The sequence below is a fragment of the Lampetra planeri genome, chromosome 43 (assembly GCF_965212315.1).
Source record: "Lampetra planeri chromosome 43, kcLamPlan1.2.h2, whole genome shotgun sequence".
Classification (NCBI taxonomy): domain Eukaryota; kingdom Metazoa; phylum Chordata; class Hyperoartia; order Petromyzontiformes; family Petromyzontidae; genus Lampetra; species Lampetra planeri.
In genome coordinates, this window is record NC_136149.1 from 1,806,536 (window position 1) to 1,827,127 (window position 20,592).

Here is a 20,592-nt window from a genome sequence, read left to right on the forward strand (position 1 = left end):
CGATATACCACGTGTTCCACCAATGTTCTGGAGACCATGGTGTATTGCCTTACACGACCACAACCACCTAGCTGATGAGAATAGGTTATGATTAGCAGTTGAGTGATGCCCAAATAAGGAACATAATTTGAGTAAACATAGGTTTGATTTAAGAAAATCACTGGGAAATCACCTGGCTATTTTTCAAAAGGGCTTTGAAGACAGTTACATGGGCAATTTTCATCACGGATGTGCTCATTAGTCCAAATGTAAAATACTTGAATTGTACGAATTATTATGCTTTGTATAAAAGTCATGCCAACCTTACTGAAAAAAGGCTACATCAATTGGCAGCCATCTGCTTATTAGGATAATTGTTTTTTTTTTCCTATTACTCTTCTACATATTTCCACGTCAGCAAATTAACCCAATCCACTGCTGGGTGAAGGCCCCCACTGTTAGTCGTTTGACCTTACTTCACCTGGCTGGTCAGTGGAGGTTTTGGAGAGGGGGGCAGAGGGTGGATGGAGAACCAGTTCATCAGGAATCAAACTCAAGTTGTCAGGTTCATAATGCAGGGCACAAACCCCTGTATCACCACTCCGCCCCACTGCCATGTCAAATAAACTTTAAAAAATTGCTGGGAAATCATTGGCCCGTTTTAATAAAACAAAATAGGAAAAGCCACATTTGCCAACACATGCATCAGCCCTTAAACTACTGGGTCAAGTTATAACAAAAAAACACGGCTGAAGTGAACGCAAACCACACAACACAGGCAAAGAGGCAGGATCAAGCAAGCAAAATGCTGACGACTGTTTTTATTTGCAGTGCGGGGGGTGATGCTACTACCACGCAAAAGGACACAGCCAGTGTAACTCTTTATGTTCCATGAGGACATTTAAAACGGATATATAAAAGAATTATCCATAGGGGTTGACACGTGAATACCGACATCACAGCATCGCTACTATCATAACGCGACACCGTTATAAATACATCGTTGCTACAATACAGTAATAACACGGGACACTAGCTGTGGTTCATGTGACTACTTAAAGGCATACTGTTTCGTTTTACTGTAAAAAGCTTTAATTTGCAACTTAAGCAGTCGTCAGTGACAGAAAACAAATTGTAAGCGTTTCTGCTCTACAAGCGTGCAGATCAAAAACGATGAGAAAAAACCAAATTAAATCTTTCAAAAAATAAACAATGAAAAAAGTTGACGACTTGGTTTTTAAACACCTGTATGGTGGACTTTTAACCACCACTGTTCAATAGAGTCCAAACAAGTCAACACTTTGTTTCATCTGACCACCTTTGGATAAGTGTCGCACTTAACTTCCAAAAAGTTTTAGGCTAAGTTGTTACATATCAGTTTTTTTTTTATATTTTCCACGTTTCTTCTCAAAACTGCTTATGAGTATGAATGCAACTATGAATAACGCTAATAACTTTTCGGTTTCACACACACACAGGTTTTGTCTCAATGGACAGTGGGGGGAGCAATGTGTCCTGCAAGGAGCTCTTTTTCATCTCACGGTCCCATGCACCTCTGTACACCAGCCACAGCATCTGGCGAACGCTTCACCTGTTTCCCTGGAAGTGGGAAACACAACTCCGTCATTTGGACATCCTAGCGTTTTCACGTATGCAAAGTTACACAAAGTAGAGCACATTAAAACAGAACAGTTCACTCAAACACCATGCTATGAGACCACACTGTCCAATTTTTATCACTTCCGATAGCCGTTCCATCTGATTTACTTTGCCCACAAATAGAATTTGCTCTCTTTGCGCGACCTCTGCAAAGTTAAGCACAAACGGTTAAAAACAATCGTTCCAAATCTGCTCTGTAATTCTGCAAAAGTAAAAAAAGTTGTAATCAGCAACACATAGCAGTGCAGAGGGCCAGGTTTATATGTACACACCAGACGCACAACCACGTGTCTTTTAAGCATCATCTCACCACAACACCAATCCATTTTCAGCGGTGCACAAACACCACTCAGCAGATAATTTCGAGGCTTACACATGCACAACACCGCATGTACATATCATGACTTACCGGCGGGACTTTTTAAAAGCCACGTGGTCGTTCATTCTGCGATAACTAGCAACTACCTATACGATTAAAAGGCTCCTGATCAGAAAGGGACTATTGGGGAGCTTTATGCGGGCATGTGTACAGGACCTATTCATGACTTCACGCCTACAGGAATTTAGCAAATTTTGTACAGGGCTAAGTCGGCGAATAGGAAATAAAACTGATCAAATATCACACGTCGGAGTATGAATAGAAAAACCAGCCAAAATAATCTCGTTAAGAAGAGCTCGGCAAAGCCAGCCCCAGCTGCTCAAATACATGGTGATCACAGCTAAATCGACATCACCATCATCATCACCACCACCTTCGTTTTTGTCTATTTCTCTTCAGTTATTAAAACGCGCCGCCGTTACACTACTCTCCCGTCACATAGTCCACCAGATCCTCTACCCCGAGGAGGTCGTCCGCCACATCCTCGTCGTCGTCACCGCCGCCTCCGCCCTCCTTGGTAGCGCCCGCGCGCCGCGAGGCCCTTGCGGGGGGCGGTGGCGCCCCCTCGTCCTCCCCGGACGAGTCGCAGGCCGCCGCCGCTGCCGCCGCCTTTGTGCCACGAGCGGCTGCTGCCCGCCGGGGCCTCCTGGGCCGGGCGTCCCGCGCACGCTGCGCTTTCCCTGCCGCTATCGCCGCCTCGTCCGCATCTTCTCCACTCTCGCCGCCGCCGCCACCGCCGCCACCACTGCCCTCCTTGTGCTCCTCGCTGCTGCTGCCGGCACCTGCACCGCCAGTCGTGGTCCGGCCGCTCCGAGCAGCGCGTTTGCGCTTGGGCGTGCGGACTGGGGCACGGGCGCTCGACGGCCGTTTTTGACGTCGCTGTGCACTACCGCCAGCACCCGATGCCCGCCGCTGCCGAGACCCAGCAGGCTTGGCTCGTTGACCTGCCTTTTCCTCATCTTCCTCCTCCTCCTCCTCGTCAGAGCTACGAGCCCGTGCAGCTGATGCCGCTCTCCTGCGTTTCTGCACTGGGCGCTCGCTGGCCGAGCTGGCGCTCTCTGCGGGAGCAAGAGTGAAGCGGGCGTTAACAATAATTTTTTATATAACGGTATTTATACTGGTGTGTCTCATCACGTTACTTCAAACATTTGAAAGGGCACACGACCCGCAATCGGGCATTAGACTGCCAGTTGTAATTACGACGATTGCTTTATGCAATCACAATTGAGTAACTGGCACTGCATACCCACCTTAACGCACCTCACAAGGTGGATATGCAGTGCCAATGCACATGCACACTTGGTGCCATGGCCGATGTGGCGATTCTCATGGCAGACCCAAGGTGACAGTGTGTTGCATTAGTGACTGTGGCACACATGTTATTGTAGAAGCTTTGACGTGCCTTGTACATTCCTATGGCTCGTGTATTTTCGTCGGCTTTATTTGCCACGGCGAGCACATCGCGGTGGCAAGTGTCAGTTACCGTGGAACGCATTTCCCTATCCCAGGCGCGTTAACGTGGCACGCGCACTGCAGCGGGAACGCCTACTGTGGTCGCCAGCACACTACAACACTTGTAGCAATGCCCCACGTGTGGCGTGTTGCGACAGTCACCGTGGCTCTCCGAGGAGCGGGTCTGCCGCTTGCGTGGGGTGGCGGTGACCCTTGCCCGGCGCGCCGCCACGGGGCTACTCTTGTGCGACGCATCCGACTCGCTGGCGTCCGAGTCGTTCCTGCCGCCTTTGCGTCGAGCAATCGCCCTGTTGCCCCGCGTGCCTCTCCTGGCGGGAGCCGTGCGTCGCTCCGATCGTTTGTTCCTCCCGGCCCGGCGGGCGGCACGCGCCACCTCACTGTCGCTGCTCTCCAAGTCTGCGGTGAGATGCAAGGAAACCATGATATCCCGTACAGAAAAGCACCGATAAACTATTAACTTTTTTAATTTTACCAGGCGAGGTCCACCGAGCTATGTAGCTCTTTTGCACAAGCTACCTGGCCACAATTGACAGCTCAATGAAGTGGCTTATTATGTGGAAAATGATAGCAACCAAATACTCTTAGCGCATGTTGATTCTAAATGTGGAGGGAACAGGACCCAGAGAAGAAACCAAGCGACCATGGGGAAAAATGCAACTCCAAATATACATGCGTCAGGGTCAGGATCGAACCCACGACGTCCTGTATAATCATGTGAGATAGTTAATATCTTGCCACTGTGATACCATGCAGCATCCACAGTGGCCAAGTAAATCTTAACTATTAAATTACATCTTAAAATCACATTGTAGGTGGCTCAGAGGTCCGGAGCTTGTACCGGATGAGATGCTGGGTTCAGATCCATGCAGCTGACTGTGATTAAAATGAGGATGTCCATTGTAATGAAACTACATTAAAATCCAATCCCATCACATTTGACTTAGTTATGCACGTAATTTGGATAAATTCCAGCTCTGAGAATTTAAAATATTTCTTTGCAACGAGACAAAAATTACTCCGTGGAAGAGCAGGTAAATAGTTGCTGCCCCCTTCTGTGTGAATCGTAACTTGAGATATCTCAGAGGTAGTTCTAGATAATCCCGCTTCTGTGAGCATTTGTTTGTACAGCGTCATGAGACTCGATCGTAGTTTCGACGATATAATATCACACTGCAGAACGGTGAGATATGTGAACACGTGTAATATGGCGCTCACTACTAACATGGAAAATTAATTACACCGTGCAAATACTGCACTGGGTGTCGGCTGTTAATTGGTCAGGGCAAATGTGTGATGGATGCATATGCAAAATCGTTGTGTATAAAAATGCAACCAAGGATTCAGCAAATAAGCAAACAACACCTGCCTTACATATCTGTACAACCCACATTAAAAATTAAAGTTATCTATCACACATCCCATCAGTCCACGACAGAGGTCGCAAACGGGTTTTGATTCCTTACCCGTACCCGGCCGCACCTGGTTTGCAAATGGGTACCCGTACCCGGCCGGGTACGGGTACCCGTTCCCTACCCGTACCCGTACCCTACCCGAAATGAGTGACAAACGGTTACTCACCAGTGACTCACGGCCTACCCGTACCCGGCCGAACCAGGGTCGCAAACGGCTACCTGTACCCGTACCCGGCCGGGTACGGGTAGCTGGGTATCGGGTAGGGTACGGGTATCGGGGGGTACCCGGTTGCGACCTCTGGTCTACGAAGCCCTCTGCGAGTGCATTATTTGGTTCAAAACACAGGCAAACTCTCTGGGCCAGTTTCCACATTCGGCGTCTAATCAGCAAGGATTTAGAATCCCGACGCCGGCAGGTGGGAGGGGCAACAGAGGTGGCGCTCACCACTGTCCTCCTCCATGGGCCGCCCCCTGAGCCTCTGACTCCGCCGCGTCGGCTCCGTCCGCGGCTTTCGCGGCCGCCGCGACAAGCTCTGCCAGTAGTCCGAGCCAGAGGACGCGTCACCGCTGCCAAATTCATCCACCCAGTTATCCGGCTCCTCCACTTCGGTGCCACTGCACGGGGGAAACAAAACACGTTCTCTTATTTAACACGTATAGGTTTTCCCAGACAATATCATTATTATTGAAAATAGATTTTTGGGTTAGGCCATGTAAATGAGGCCAAATTTACGTCGTAAGCGCCTTCAAACGACGGGCCCAATAATCATTAAATGTATCACATGTACAAGCATTTCACATGGCAATTAGTATTTCAGTTAACCAAATGTATCAATTAGTCACGAATAGCAACACAATTTTAAACTCAAGTTATGTTCACGTTTAATCGAGTTTACGAATTGTCGTGTCTTCCCCTACTGAGTTGGCGGGGATTAACAAAACGAAGACATGGAATAAGTCGTGGCGGCGACGTGCAGCACCTCTCCTGGTAGTCCTCGTCCTCGCTCTCCTCATCGAAGCTGTCAAGGGCCGTCAGTCTCCGGGCCTTCCTCTTTGCGGGCGCCCGCTTGCGCCCACGCACCACTCCGCGACGCCCGTCATCTTCGTCGCTATCTTCCTCCTTATCATCGTCACTGCTCTTGCCCGCCGCTCTCTTCTTGGGTTTTTCGGCGGCGGCCGTGGCGCCGTCGTCCGACTCCCCGCTGTGCCGCCCGCTGGCACGCAGGATCGTCGAGATGTCCTTGCCGCGGTGGACAGGCCCCGAGGCGGGTGCTGCTCCGCCTGCTGCTGCCGCCGAGGCCCCGCCAGTGCTGCCCTCTTCTTCCTCCTCATCTTCCTCCTCCTCCTTCCCAGAATCCTCAGCTTCCTGCTCCATAGCCATCCTCCGTTTTGCTTCTGCAATGTGAGAATACCCGCAAGTTAACATCGAGCTTGACACACTGACGACCCAAACCATCAAGGAAACCTACACTTGAGGGGAATTGACTCGTGCGTCAGGTATACATAATTACAGCCATGCAATCTCATGCACGTGCCCATACCGTACGGATATGCTTATTTATAAAAAAAACTTTTCAATTATTGTTGCTGGAAATTTTTCCCAAAAGCAATACAGATCTGGCATTGGTAATCTGTGCGGTAAGTTCAGTAAAAATGTGTTTAGGTGTTGCAGTGTTCGTGAAAACATGTGATGCTTCCTCAGAACAGACAGATATAATTCCTGAACATCACCGTATCAGCGCAGTGATTCAATGACAATAGCACACGGTCAGAAGCGGCAGGAGAGGCTCACCCTTAACCTCCTTGATATCCTCCTCAATGGCGGTGATGATAGCGTCGTCGAACTCCTTGTACTCGTAGCTCACCGCCTTGCGGGCGCGACTCGACCGCCGCTCCAGGCGCTGCCTCCCGACCGGCTCCTCGTCCTCGTCATCCTGTACCGACTACTCACGAGGTGGCATCATGTTCACAAGCCCAACATGTGGCCTATAATAACCCTCACGTCAATCATCATCATTTATCAGTCCACTACAGGATGAAAGATTCCCCAAGCCGTTACCAACTTTCATGATTCTGCGATGTAATAATTCAGCGAGCACCTACACACGGATCTGATTTCATCGCTCAGTGGGCGTGCTGTCAGACGTGTTACATCCCTTGGCTACCACTATCGTTATATTTGACAATCAGCAATCATCCCTTTGAGCGATGTGGTGCCCAAGCCTGTATATTCGGAGTTTGCATCTTCTCCCCGTGGTAGTGTGGATTTTTTCTCTACGTCCTCCAGTTCTTCCCTCCACATTTAGATACATGTGTTTAGAGTATTTAGCTGCTGTAAACTTCCACATGATATGCCATTTCATTGAGCTATTATTTGTGGCCAGGTCACTTCTGAAACAAGAGGTGTATAGCTCAATGGGCCTTACTGCTCAGTTTAATTGTTACGAGATTGCTATGTAAGTATCTCTTTACCTGCTACAAAAAAAATAATTACTTGAGTTATTAATCCCAATGAGTGATTTTATACTTGGTAAATTGGCACCCTGACGGTGGCATGCATGCGAATGATGTCGGGCATATTTGATGTCTACTCTGAAGCAGACGACACTTAGTATTGTCACAGAAATTTGACCATAATTACAACTTCACAATGTTCTAAACATGATTCGGCAGAACAGCAGAATTTTGGAAACAAAATCAAAGCATTGGGAACTCAGAAGGAGAGTTTGATGATGCTGCTCAGTTTAATTGTTACGAGATTGCTGTGTAAGTATCTCTTTAACAAGGGCGCAAAAAGAAAGTGTTGGAAAATCCCACTAATAACAAAAAACATGTTCCAAGAAAGACACGTTGGAAACTGACCGAGTATTACAATATAACTCTATGACTGTGCATGACAAATGGATACTTTGCGAATGCAAATAGAATATCTGTAACAGCTGTACGTACGTTATAACTTGCCTTGCGTGGGAGGATATTCTCCGAGCTGATCCCAACATAAGTCAGCATCTCTTTTCTGCAAAGACATAAAATAAAACCAAAAAACACTTGTGAATTTGAATCAGATTAAGCACAAATGTCAGGAAATCAGAGTTTTATTAAAACAAAGTAACGCAAAAAGGGTTGTGTAATACACGAGCCAAGTTTTGCTTGACTGGTACATGGCTAAAAGCACTGACAGTTTATTTTAAAACACGTTTAAACAATATAGACATGATACAAACAACAAGAGCAAGAGATTTGTGCCAATTGAATCCTAACCCTCAATATTGACAATGCATCAGATCACATTGTGAGTAAATTAATGGCACTGTGCTCCGGCACGTAGTTTTATTTCAGCCGGCTCTGGGCATTGTCTGACAGCCATGTCCTGGATTCCAATGAGCTGAGCCCAGGCCAAACTATGGCCGAGCCCGCTTGGGCATATTCGAAAGCAACGTAGCAGCTCAAGCCTGAACCGAGCCGTGTCGGAAGACAAAGTAGAACCAAAACCGCGACGAAGTATGAGTGGGCTGGGAACGCAGCCGTTACCTGCGTTGTGCACGATTGCTCTTCTTCACCATCCTGTCCAGGTGGTTCAGCTCCTCTTCCATCTTCTCACAAAGCTTCTTCTGCTCGGCATTAAGGGGAGTAGCGGAGGCAACGCAGCAGTCAACCACTGCTGTGACTCTGCCTCAATTTACGGCATAACTCAAATCACAGAGGAATTGCAGAGAACAAAAGTAAAAATGTATTTTACGAAAAACTACAATGCAGTTTGAATTAACGAAGACTCTGAATGTAATAGCATCTCAATAATGAGTGTGTGAAGAAAAGGATTCTATTTTTAAGATGAATGAACAAGTTAGGGAGCACACCAGGTGTCAAACGCAATAGCGTTATTCATAAGAATTAAATAGGTGAGACTTTTTTCTCGCAATGATTTTTGTATTATCCACTGCCAAGTCAAATGAAACCAATAATCAGTAACAAAATTATTTAAATAATTGTACAGCTCAGCTCTACATAACACAGTCGTGTTGAATTGTAAGTGAGCAGCAGAGAGGATTGGCGTCGCCCAGGAAATAAGAGTGGTGGTGCAGATGGAAGAGAAGGTGCTTACGTGCTGACAGGATGGACAAAACCAATCCCCGTCAGGAATGAGCATGAGCGGGGGACGGAGGCACGCAGTGTGGTACCCATCGTCGCAGCCATCGCACAGCAGGATCTGCACACATTGCATAGTAATTAACATCGGTGTTTTCAACATCGTCATCGCTGTATGTAGTTTTCATAGGATTACATGTTTCTTCTCCATCACTGTTACCATTATCTCCAAATATGATGTTGTTATTCCACAATTATTCCTTGACTAAAACCAATTAATATGCTCAAAATACGTGGAGAATTGTGTACATAGGAATAACCTATTTCATATAATCCATTCAATGATAGGAAAATGTTAGCCAAGGGTTAAACTGGTACCAGCGGTGTCAATATCGACCTCTATGGAGGAGGCTCGTGAAGGACGCTACTGGGCTGTTGGGAGGTAGCCACCCTCCAACAACAATGATGGGTGCAGGAGCTACACTCACAAGAATGAGCAGCAATAAGTTGTCAGTGGGGAGAGCAGGTGGCGTAACTGCCAGTCATCTCAGTCAATCAATAGCATCTGGGAAACCCTTTGACATTTCAGTGGCATCAGAGTGCACCGAGCCTGGCACAGGCAATGTGGTGACGTCACCACCACCACTTATTGTCCATCCCCCACACCTCCCGATTGGTTACGTACGATGCGAAAGAAGTTCTACATACATACATACATATGGAAGCTGTTGTTTTTGTGTCGTGTTCTCACCAGCTCGGGGTGGCTTGACAGCCCACAGCGCTTGCACGAGTCGTCAATATTAGCTCCCTCCGAGGGCTCTTCCTGGCTCTCCTCACTGCCATCGTCGTTGCCCTCGCTCTCCCCGCTGCTCCCCTGCACATGCAAAACAGCAACAGCTTTAACCACGTGACAATTAGAGCCATTCACCGAGTAACTCCCATGCACAGACCCAAAACATATTGGTTCGATGTGATAAGCAGGATGACACATACCTGAATGGAAGACAAAGCCCTTATCTTGAAGATGAGTTTACAACTATCTCAAAGCATTCACATCGTTTTAGTGATGTAAAGTAGTACCATAAATACATGCTTACCTGCCAATGATTTACTCTGTTTTCTGCTCAATGCGAATTCCAACTCGTATAAGACAGTGCAGGACACTAGCAGTATAAGTACAAGAAATCTATTTGAGTTATATCTCAATTCTGCCCCTCGAATGCCACAAACCTGAATGTGTTGATAACTTGAAACCTCCAATTGCTTAACAGCTGACAACAATTAAAATTCTCATTCGATAAAATAATGATTTCACTTAATCGCTCTATTAAGTAGATAAATAAAAACCAGAATGAACTGTGGCCCCAGAGGACCAGGGGTTGCACACCCCTGCTGTAACAGGGTGCTGTAAGAAACAAACAAAAGTTAAATTTTAATCGAAGCCCGAAAGAAGCGGCCTTAACGCACCTTCTCCTCCGAGCTGCTTTTCTCCTCTGCTTTCTTGGCCTCCTCGGAGGCGGCCTTCCTCTGCCGCGTGATGCGCCTGGGGCTGCCTTGCCCGTTCACTTTGCTGGGGTCGCCCGCCACTGCTTCCGAGTCGCCCTTCTTGGCATCCTTCACCCTGTCGGCGTGGGTGGCCGAGGTGCCGCGTTTCCTGGTCGTGGGCGCGGCAGCAGCAGTGTCCTTGCCATCTTTCTCCGCGTCACTCTTGTGTGCCACCGAGCCGCCCTTTGAGACATCGCCACCGCTGCCACCACCGCCGCTACCACCTCCATTGCGGCCCAACTCTCCGTTCTGCCCATTCTCCGCCTCTCCTTCGGTGGTGCCTTGCGCGCCACCACCACCTTCTGAGGCCACCCCCTTTCCTTCGCCACCGGCATCGGCGCCGCTCGCCTGCGCCTCTCCGTCCACGTCGGATTTTGAGGGCCGTGCGTCTGGAGAAATCTCGGTGGGCATTCGCAGCTCGCGTTTCTTGACGGGCAGCTTGGCCTGCGTCTCCTCCTTGCAGGTGTCCTGCGACAGCTTCTCCAGCATCGTGTCGTCCAGGCGCTCCAGCTTGATCACCGCTTCCTTCATGAGCGACGAGTCTTCCTCGTCCTCTGCCTCCTCGGGAGAACCAGAGGCACCACCCCCCTTTGTCTCCCCGACCTCGCTCCGTTCCTTCTTGGCTGGGGCCACCTCCTCCTCCTCCTCCTCCTCCCCCTCCTCCTCCAACTTTTTCCCGTCACTGTCGCCCGTCTCCGCTTTGTTTTCTTTCATCTTCTGCCCTAGTTTGAAAGCCGCTGGTGCCCCAGTAAAGAAGACAAGAGTCAATGCACCGTATGCTACGTTACGTGATGATTCCCCATTCTAAATAATCAATTGTAACACACACGTTCCGATTCACGTATCGTCAACCTAAAATGTTATTTTAACCAATGAATCAATATGTAGGCAACCCACAGACACATCAAGGGTCAAGCAACGGACAGTGTCTCACTCGTGTAAGGGGGCGGCAGTTTAGTTGGCTCCTCTGTGTCAGAGCTGCTGCAGGAGGGGCTGTTCTGCTCCTGGCCACCGGCACCCCCGCTCACCGCCAACTTGAGCCCCTGCAGAACTTCAGCCAGGCCTTCGCGATTTCTGCAGTGCACCGGAACCACGAGAGACCATAAAACATTGGTACATAAGCCTGCAGAGCACACCTGGCTTAGATCAGACTTAATAGAATGGCACGCAGCTGTAAATTTTAGAACACAGATGTGCCAGATTGATACACACACCACCCATACATGAGACCGCTGTGCTACCTAACAAAAAAGTGGTCCACAATGTCCAGAATTGCCCCTTGCAGCAGCTGGATGGAGTAATGAAAAGGCCGATTTAATGCAAAAAAAGTGTTTAGGTAATTTGGATATAGACCTGACAGCAAATGCAAGAAGAACATTTGGCTGTGTCATTTTTCAGAGGTGTGTTTGCTCGCTACAATGGCAGCTGGGAAAAGGCAGCCACAGAGCTGAGTGCAGCTGCTGCAGCCTCAACGGCAGGAAACAGATACAGCTGGAAGCAATCCATCAAAATATCTTCATGCAAATCTAATTAAAACAATTACTGTGGGATAGTGGCCATTCAGAATTGCAGGAATGAATAATGGAAACTGGAAAAACCATCAATGTGCAGCAGAAAAATACTTTCGGATGCAAATGTAACCCACTCGAGGATTCTGGTGTCTCATTGACTTAGAATTGAAAACGCAACCATACATTACACGTTCCCAAGCTGTCCTGGGCTGTCCAACATGAATGGAAAAAATAATCACTTAAGTTCTGATCCTCACTGCAGTGAAATTGTATTTTGAAGTACTGTACATGGTAGGTCTGATTATTTGTACGTGTGACTACAAATACATTTTCTTCTTGTACATTTTCTTCCTAATTATATTGCTGAGAAACAATGAGTTTAATCTCATCTCGATCTTTATGTTTAGGGTCACTTTTATGAAATAATAATTTTATACTGTAGTTTAATTTGCACCCGAGGTTGCCTTTGCAAAAGAGATGTCCCAATGGGGCTCTGACATGGTTATACATTAAATGAATACCTGTGATGTACCTTGTGTATTGTGATAATGACCTTCACACACTTGAGTTGCATTTACCGTTTGTACCAATACTAATCACAATAATAAGGAATCCAGCTTTGTTTGACATATAGAAGGCAAATGCATCCAGACCACAGCAAGGCCAGTTAACAACTACCCTTTCGAATGCCAGATAGATGCCTCCATTGGCAACAGGCAAGGGCCAGTAATGACATCATCTCCACATGACATCATTTCCTGTCACATGACCATGTCATCTTGCAGCTCTTGAGTGACGTCACTTGTTCTGACATGCCCTCTCCCTCCATCCAGCAGGTTGCCATAGCAACGCAGCTGCCACCTGTCGGTATATGCAGCGCCATATATTCAGCTCCCCAAGTGCATATTTCATGTTCAACTTAAGCATACATCTTTATCAGAATTTTTTTACCTACCCAAGCAATATACATTTCTCAGTTGCGTGAGTGACAATCAATCTAGGTGCTGCACTCGAGTGGATTTTATCGCTCCATCTCCGTGGTGGACATTTTCTTAGCTGCGTTTCCTCAATTTCGCAGCCAGTGTCATTACTCTCGACCGACCATCGGCCATCATCTCTTCTCACGATGCGTTGCGTCACGATGCGTTGCGCTCAAACCCGCTTGCGTTTCACCGCAGTGAATACGACGTCTCTTCATTTGTCTTTGCTTTGCGATCCGTGCATTTCTCTCTGTCAGCAAGTGTGCAATCTCCTCATGCATCTTTGCACACAATTTGGCAATAATTAGATTGTTTTTCATCAGTGCGAGTGTTCAATCAAATTTAAAATTACACAACAGGCATGGAACAGCTTCTCTACGCATCAATTTGATGAATCATCAAAATCCAGATATCACGGTTGTATTGTTTACATTTCACTATCTCATTTGTAACTTTATGTTTTTGTTGTTTGTAATTTTGTTTACTGCATGTCTTAATGTAATAGAATATACATACCATTTGCATTAATGACAAATAACTGTCACACGCATCGATTCAATGCTTGCAAAGTGAGTAAAACATAGATTTTGATCGATGAATAAATACATCACCACATGCCTGTTAAACTGTTTAATCATGGCGAATTACTTAAAGGTAATAATTTATAATAAAAAATCCAAGTCACTAATATCGAGTTATTTATTGTATTAGCACTTTACCAGTGTTGAGCCTAAATTTTGATTTAAAGCTTTCGTGACTGCAGGGATTCATCTTCTTTTTATTATTTTATTACTTCCCTTCTACGTGACTTTACCGAAAGAACCAAGAAGACAGTGTTGAGCCTATCAAACCTTGAGAAACAGTACTATTTATGCAACACAGAGGAGAAAAAAGTAGAAAGATTAATATTTTTATAATTGTGAAGCTTTCCCATCCTGGTAGAAGTTTCCACACGTGGACATGAAAAAACAGTGGTGAGCGCAAGAATGACCGCACATTTGTGTTGGTCCAAACTAAGATATTACCACACCTCAGTAATATAAATAAAAAGGTGCCCCGTATGGCCTTGAACAGACTGTAGCAGCAAGTGCTGTTAGTGAGCACCGATGTAGGCCAACATGTAGTGTGAGGGCGAGGTGTGGTAAGCACCTTGCCCAGCCGTCTCCCCAGTACTGATATTTACACTGTACTAGGTACTCACTTAAGGCCAAGTTGACCTAAGTGAGGCCTAAGACCAGTTCTGATAATCACGACTGATGTTAACCGTGGTTGGGAATCAAAGCCAAATGACCAGATATGTATCACAATGCACTAATCACGCCGCACAACACTTACAGAGAGACACTTGGGCTTTCCAATGTTAAATAACTTACAAAATATGAAAAAAACAAGAATAGGTTTTACCCTAAGTGACGTGGTGAGACTGGGCCCTAAAGAAGGCTGTCTCTGGTGTAGGCCAATCAGGTTCTAGTACAATGCACATATTATCAGAGCATGTTTGTTTGCATGTTCACAACAAGTACGTGTGGTTAATGCGAACTTGATTCCTTGCAAAAAAAGAAATCTATTTGGTGTTTGAACATCTTTACTTTGATACTGGCAAAATGATCCCATTTTGTAACTTACAAATGTAAAGTAACTTACCATTGCAAATGTGAAATGAGTACTCTTAACATCACTACCACCACCTTCATCCATCAGTGAATTGACAACGGGCTGCAAATTTGTATATCGATTTAAAAAATCAGCGTTTATTGAAATGTATGGCACTTCATTAAACAAAAAAATGTGAACTTAGCAAATTCGATCAAATTAATGAGTTATAAATGGAGTACGCAAATGAATGAGTAACCCAGGGAGTGAGCAATCGTGGGTGTGACTGATTGAGGGAGGGAAAACATTTAGTCCTAGAGTGAGTGCATGAGTTATTGAGAGAGATAACGAGTGATTAAAAGAGCAAGCGAGCAAAGGAGCGATCGGGAAGGCGAGAAAATTATCTAGGGAGAGGCGAGTGCCATGGGCAGGCCCCACTTGCCGTGACAACAGCTTCCAGGATGACTGCTCCAGGTCATCCTGCTCCTCGGTGTAGAGGCGGGTGTTGAAATGCCCGTCCGTATGGATCCAGTAGACGAGGCCATGACGATCACGGCCGAGTGGCTGCACCCGCATCAGCTCGGCTTCCTCCTCGTTCACGGTCGCCTTGAACCGCACGTTGTCGTCAAACTGCGTCTCACACAGGAACTGGCAAACGGTCATGGCAGTGGGGGGCACAGGGCATGGGGAACACAGTTAGTGGTGGGATAAGGCAAGACACTCTCCATTTAGACAAGGGGGGGGGAGCCTTCGACTCACAGGTCAAACAAAACCCTCAAAATTAATTACGTGTGGCTCTTAGCCACATGAGACCTACCACTTCGATTATTGACAAGAGTGTAACGACGCAGGCTTTCTTGGATAATTAAAGGGCATTATTAGTATTATCAGAATCTTTCGTTAGAATATTTAATTACACTGGAGGAATCCAATGAGATATGAGGCTTTTTTTTCACAGATGTCCAGTAGGGGTGGGTCAGAAAGTTACAATAGCAATACAAAATTACATTAGTTAACAATATACATTTAACAAAAAGTGGTTACCTGCTCAAATTACCTTTGGGCGATGCTTATCACGGTTTACATCCATGAACAATTTGTATCATTTCAACTTTGGCACCAGTGTGCAAGAACAAATAAAAATTACATTTGTAATTCACAATGCCTAAAATTAGTGACTTCCCAATAGAAATGCTATTTCATTACTAAACAATTTGGTGGACAGAGCACTTACATAACAGTCTATAAGGTCAATAGGGGATATCAGTCTATGTGTTGGTGTACAATCCACTCATGAGCAGAGCGGTGGCATAATGTTCAGTTCACTGCACGATGGACCTAATCACCTAGGTTTTATTTCCTGCCATGGTTAACATAAGCAGCATGTGATATCTGACCTCGTCTTGGGCCTCCCGTAGGGGTCAACTCACCCTTCAATTAGTACCTGATGAGGTGTGTAAACATTAGCAATGGGGGAGACAAATGAAGCTGGGATGGTGTTGGCCACATGACCCTATTTTGTGCTGTGCCAGCCACACAATCACCACCTTCGTGCACCATGCCAGCCTTCAGGAGGCGCTTGCTAATTAATAGCACTTGCCTCAACAGTCTAAAAAGCTATACGGAGCAACTTAATGATACCTTGAGCAGAATCAGTTTGTTGGCCTGGCTCATCTTGGGGTATCCCAGGTTCTTGAGCTCCCAAGCAAGGGGGCTGTCAAAATCTTCACACATCTGTATCGAGACAATCAAAGAAAAATCGACGTTAAGAACCCCAGACCGGGTTTTCGTTCCAGCTGGCGGCCAGTATGCAGGAATCACAAGCTCATAGATGTAGACTCATCACTCTATCCAAAAAGGCATCCTATTAAACGGATGTGTGAACATTAACAACTGTTTGGACTGTTAAACTGATAAGAAACTTCGACATCTATATGCAATTAGTGATAAACAATTTCTAGCACATAACTTTTTGCAACACCTGAGCGAAAAGTAAATGTCTGATAAGACTACTGACACAGGCTCAGTTGTAGCTAGGCCTACATAACGGCCACGATTAAAGGCGTTTGGTTTGAGCCGGGTCATGGTTGGGGGCAGTATGCAGGTCAGGAGGGAAAGGAGGGGGGGGGAGCCCACCTTGGCCAGGTGTTTCTCCCATCGGTCTCGTGCCACCTTCTGCCCCATCGTCTTGAGCAGCCGCAAGTGCAATTCCACCAAGGCATTGGGCGCTGTCGACAAAGGGGAACGCAAAACCAATTACACAGATGACGCTAACAGGCCTCCCGTCCGCAAGACGAGAGGGGCCCGCTGAGCGCCAGCGACAAAAGTTATTATGTTCAGTCAATTGTGCTGCCTTTCTATTTCCCGTTAAAATTTCCATCCCAGCAGGTCTTTAACCAGCCTGTTTCCCCCACTGCACATCAGTGCTTGGTCTTGCCTTCTCCATTAATTTACTACCTATACACACGACAAGGTTAAGGTATAAATTTGCTTGCAGACACCACATGAATTCTTTAATCCAACAGCCTTTGCAGTCTATGCATGATTAATAACCGAGAGTGTAGGAGGGGTTGTGTAAGGTTTCTCAATTGAGATGCGTATAGCTCGTTTAAAGGGAGACAAATGCATGTATGCTGCATGCATTGGTGCAACTGGTAATGACGCAGGGGTAGAACCAATTCACATACGCCTTAATGTCCTTGAAATAAGAAGGCAAACATTCGTCTTATAAACATTTTGCACATTTCAGCAAGTCACAAACCTCTGGAACTTATGAAAACAAACCGCATTTCTGAAATGTAACATGTCTTTCCAAATAATTTAAAAAGAGCTATTAAATCGCACAGCTTCACCACTCTATCAGGTTGTACAGCAAACTCCATCCATTTCACACGAACGTACACAGTCATGTCGGCATACAAAAGGTCATCAACACAATAGCGGGGACTTTAAATAACATGAACTATGGAGTACATGGAAGAAGGTAATCGTGAGGTGCACATTCCGTCTCTCCCTGGCACATCTCTGCCTCCTACCGTCAGCAGCAGAACCCCACATATCCGTGCAGGTGGGCAAGGCTCACGAGGGTGTCATTTGATGGGGGGGGCCTGGGCTGATCGTGGCCAACAGCAGGGATCCCCCCCCGAGGCTGATTCTACTCTTACGAGGACCACCCACCCCACTGGTGTGCAAGGCCCACAAAACATACATGGCTGCAAACCACGGTGCCCACCTGAGCATGCTTACGTTTGATTTCTCTCTTGATAAATATTGTATTGTACTCATTGTATGACGTGCGTTTTTTCATTAGGTATGCTTGAAATTGTATTGCGAAATTAATGGCACGTAAATAAAACCACACAGCATAATGCCTGCGCTAGAGAAAATACTCTGATCTATCACTTCAACCAACCTTAACTTTAGCTCTTTCTCCTGGCACTAAAGTACTATTCCTGAGTCACAAGAACAGCATCTTCAACACCAACTTTAAACCTTAACCCTAGCACTACACCTATCATATATCACGTTCGCCAACCATATCCATCATCGAAAGCCATGAGCTATCCACTGGCGAGAGAAGCCCTCATCCCCTGGTCCACAAAGATAAATATACTAAAATATAAATATACTTCTAGAACCAACACTACCCTACAAACCAGAGCACCGCAGCTGTTACTTTAACGGAGCCTAAATTTAGCCAAAACCTCAGCACTAACCCTACGACTCGAATAACACGAACGTTAAACTTCTTCACCCAAGCAATAATCTCGATCACCTCTTCATCCACAACCTGAACCTATCACTTTACCCCCCACCCCCCAATCTAACTTTAGCCCTTAAGCCGAGCGGCTATTCATAACCACAATTGTCCCCTCGCGAGACTTGCACCCAAGCCAAGAAGCCAAGTCCACGTGGGCCAACCATGTGTGCTCATCACTTGACAACAGGACTTCTACTCTTAGGTTTTTTCTGGATGTGAAGCTTCATGGCTTGTGCAGACTCGCGTGTGTAAGTTTTAAGCGGGTTTGCATCCATCCGCCTCCACTCCTGTATTGAAAGATCTCCCTTCAAAGCTCCTCTCATTCTGGGTGGCAGCGCCACGTAGCGGCTGTGAGCTGCACTCACTCAATGGAGGGAAGGTTTTTTTTTAAAAATGAAAACACAACCACTGCACTCCACCCCCCAAGCATCGCCATTCCTCCTCCACGTCGTCGTTATCGCCATGCTCGCTGCGCTGCTAAGCATGACCATCGGCCAATACGAACGACAGGCGACTGTGGCATTGTACGAAGAGGGTGCCCCCACCCACTGCTTGTGGGAGTTAAGTTGTTTTAGTTTGGGTGAATTAGGGACGGGTATGAAATTAAATCGATGGCTGCGTAGTGAACGGTGGGCTTTCTGAGGTTAGAAAAAAACACTGCAAAAACCCAGTGGCAGCTACACCGTCTCGCACAGAAACTACCGCAGGAAAAACACGCGCGGCAATGTGAACGTGGCACAGACTATTCACGGTTAAACTTTTTTGTTTTATATTTAGATTGTACAAGATAATGCGAACAAGTTTTGCCATGTCACTTTATCATTTTTTTGCACAACACCAAACCACCATTAAGTGCACACAGCACCCGAGACCCCTTTTACATTTCCCACCGTGTAAGGGCGCGCGAGGCTCGCTATTGGTCAAAACTGGCGGGAAACTCGACGACGCCGACCAATCGCGCGCGCCGCTGCGGCCGCCAACCAATCCGGCTGCGCGAACCACCCGACGGTCGCGCGCATCCGCGCTAGCAAATACAATGCGTGGTGAGGAGGGTCTCTGAGAGAGCGCGATGAAAGCGATCGGCCACGGACTCAAAAAACAACAACGCGAACGTTGCCGAGCCCGTAGTAATAAATAATTAAAGCGCCGCTTTAAGAAAAACAAGAAGACACGCGCGCACACACAATGCTGACATGACCCCCCCCCCTCATCCTCCCCCTCCCCCCCCCTCAAAACAACAACAACCACCGTGCAAACGTCCGCACCTTCGTCGGTGTCGTCGAGCGCGGCCTCGAGCTCGGCGAAGTTGAAGTCGGGCAGGCGCAGCAGGGCGGCGTAGCGCTCGAGAAACGAGCAAACCACCGCGAAATTGGGGCTGAACGCCACGCTCGCCATGGTGGCGTGGTGAGCTCCCGCTCGCACCGCCCCTCTCCTCCTCCAGCCCCTCCCCTCAACTTTACCCCCCCCCCCCGTAATGAAATTCTCCCATTGGTCAACGCGCGGCACGCGGGAAGAGATACTCGCACCCTATTGGTTAACCGTGAGTGGGTGGGCGTCAACCTGCGACAATAGCCCCGCCCACGTGGCGTAGTGACGTTCCCGAGGGCGGCCATGTGCAGTGGGGTACCGCGTGGCGTCCCCTTCAACTAAACCGACCTTCCCTTTCTCCCCACGCCGCCGCCGCTGTTGCATGTCACAGTGCCTCGAGCTCCGTGTAAAGGCAGTGTGGATCATTGCGACCTTCATAGGTGCTCGCTAACACCACTTGTCCCTACAGTCTGTTAAGGCTACACGGGTGAATCTTTGTGTAGCTCCATAGCTGCTCACAATCAAAACGGCGCAATGCCACAAATGTCTGTTCGGGCTGTACGCGGCGGTGAGTGTGTGGAGAGGGGGGGTCGGGTGGACCGTGTGTGGCGTTGTTCTGAGTGATTCTGTGCTCGCCGTCACTATCGCCTCACTGCGTGCGCAACTTAACGACTTCGAAGCCCTTCATAAGATGGCTGCTCCCCCCCCCCCGCTCGGCTCAGAGGGCGAGCGAGGGCCAACGTTGGTCGTCCACCAAATGTTGGTGCGTGTTGACATGTCCGCAGCGTTGTGCCTTGCGAACTACTGCGAGAGTTCTAACTAGCGCTCGGGGCAGATGCACGCAGCAACAGCTGCAGCAGCAGCAACGCAATGAGCTACACGTCCACGTATCTGCCTCCCGAGGCGT

The 20,592-nt window shown here is 47.4% G+C and overlaps 1 protein-coding gene across 2 annotated transcripts; it reads right to left on the reverse strand.

Annotated features, from left to right (window-relative positions):
* Positions 1-771: 771 nt before the first annotated feature.
* RSF1 (remodeling and spacing factor 1) lies at positions 772-19,823 on the reverse strand. 2 transcript variants are annotated; one of them, XM_078613998.1, is made up of 16 exons: positions 19,643-19,823; positions 16,754-16,845; positions 16,259-16,351; positions 15,060-15,265; positions 11,468-11,607; positions 10,456-11,270; positions 9,740-9,862; positions 9,005-9,109; positions 8,434-8,513; positions 7,852-7,918; positions 6,695-6,845; positions 5,883-6,297; positions 5,348-5,517; positions 3,632-3,886; positions 2,477-3,075; positions 772-1,578 (listed from the first exon to the last, which is right to left on the reverse strand). In XM_078613998.1, exons 1-16 carry the CDS (start codon positions 19,770-19,772, stop codon positions 1,567-1,569), a joined length of 3,453 nt encoding a protein of 1,150 aa, XP_078470124.1. In that variant the 5' UTR covers positions 19,773-19,823; the 3' UTR covers positions 772-1,566. The 2 variants fall into 2 exon arrangements, with proteins under 2 accessions (XP_078470124.1, XP_078470123.1); XM_078613997.1 differs by having other exon boundaries at positions 772-3,075.
* Positions 19,824-20,592: the final 769 nt, after the last annotated feature.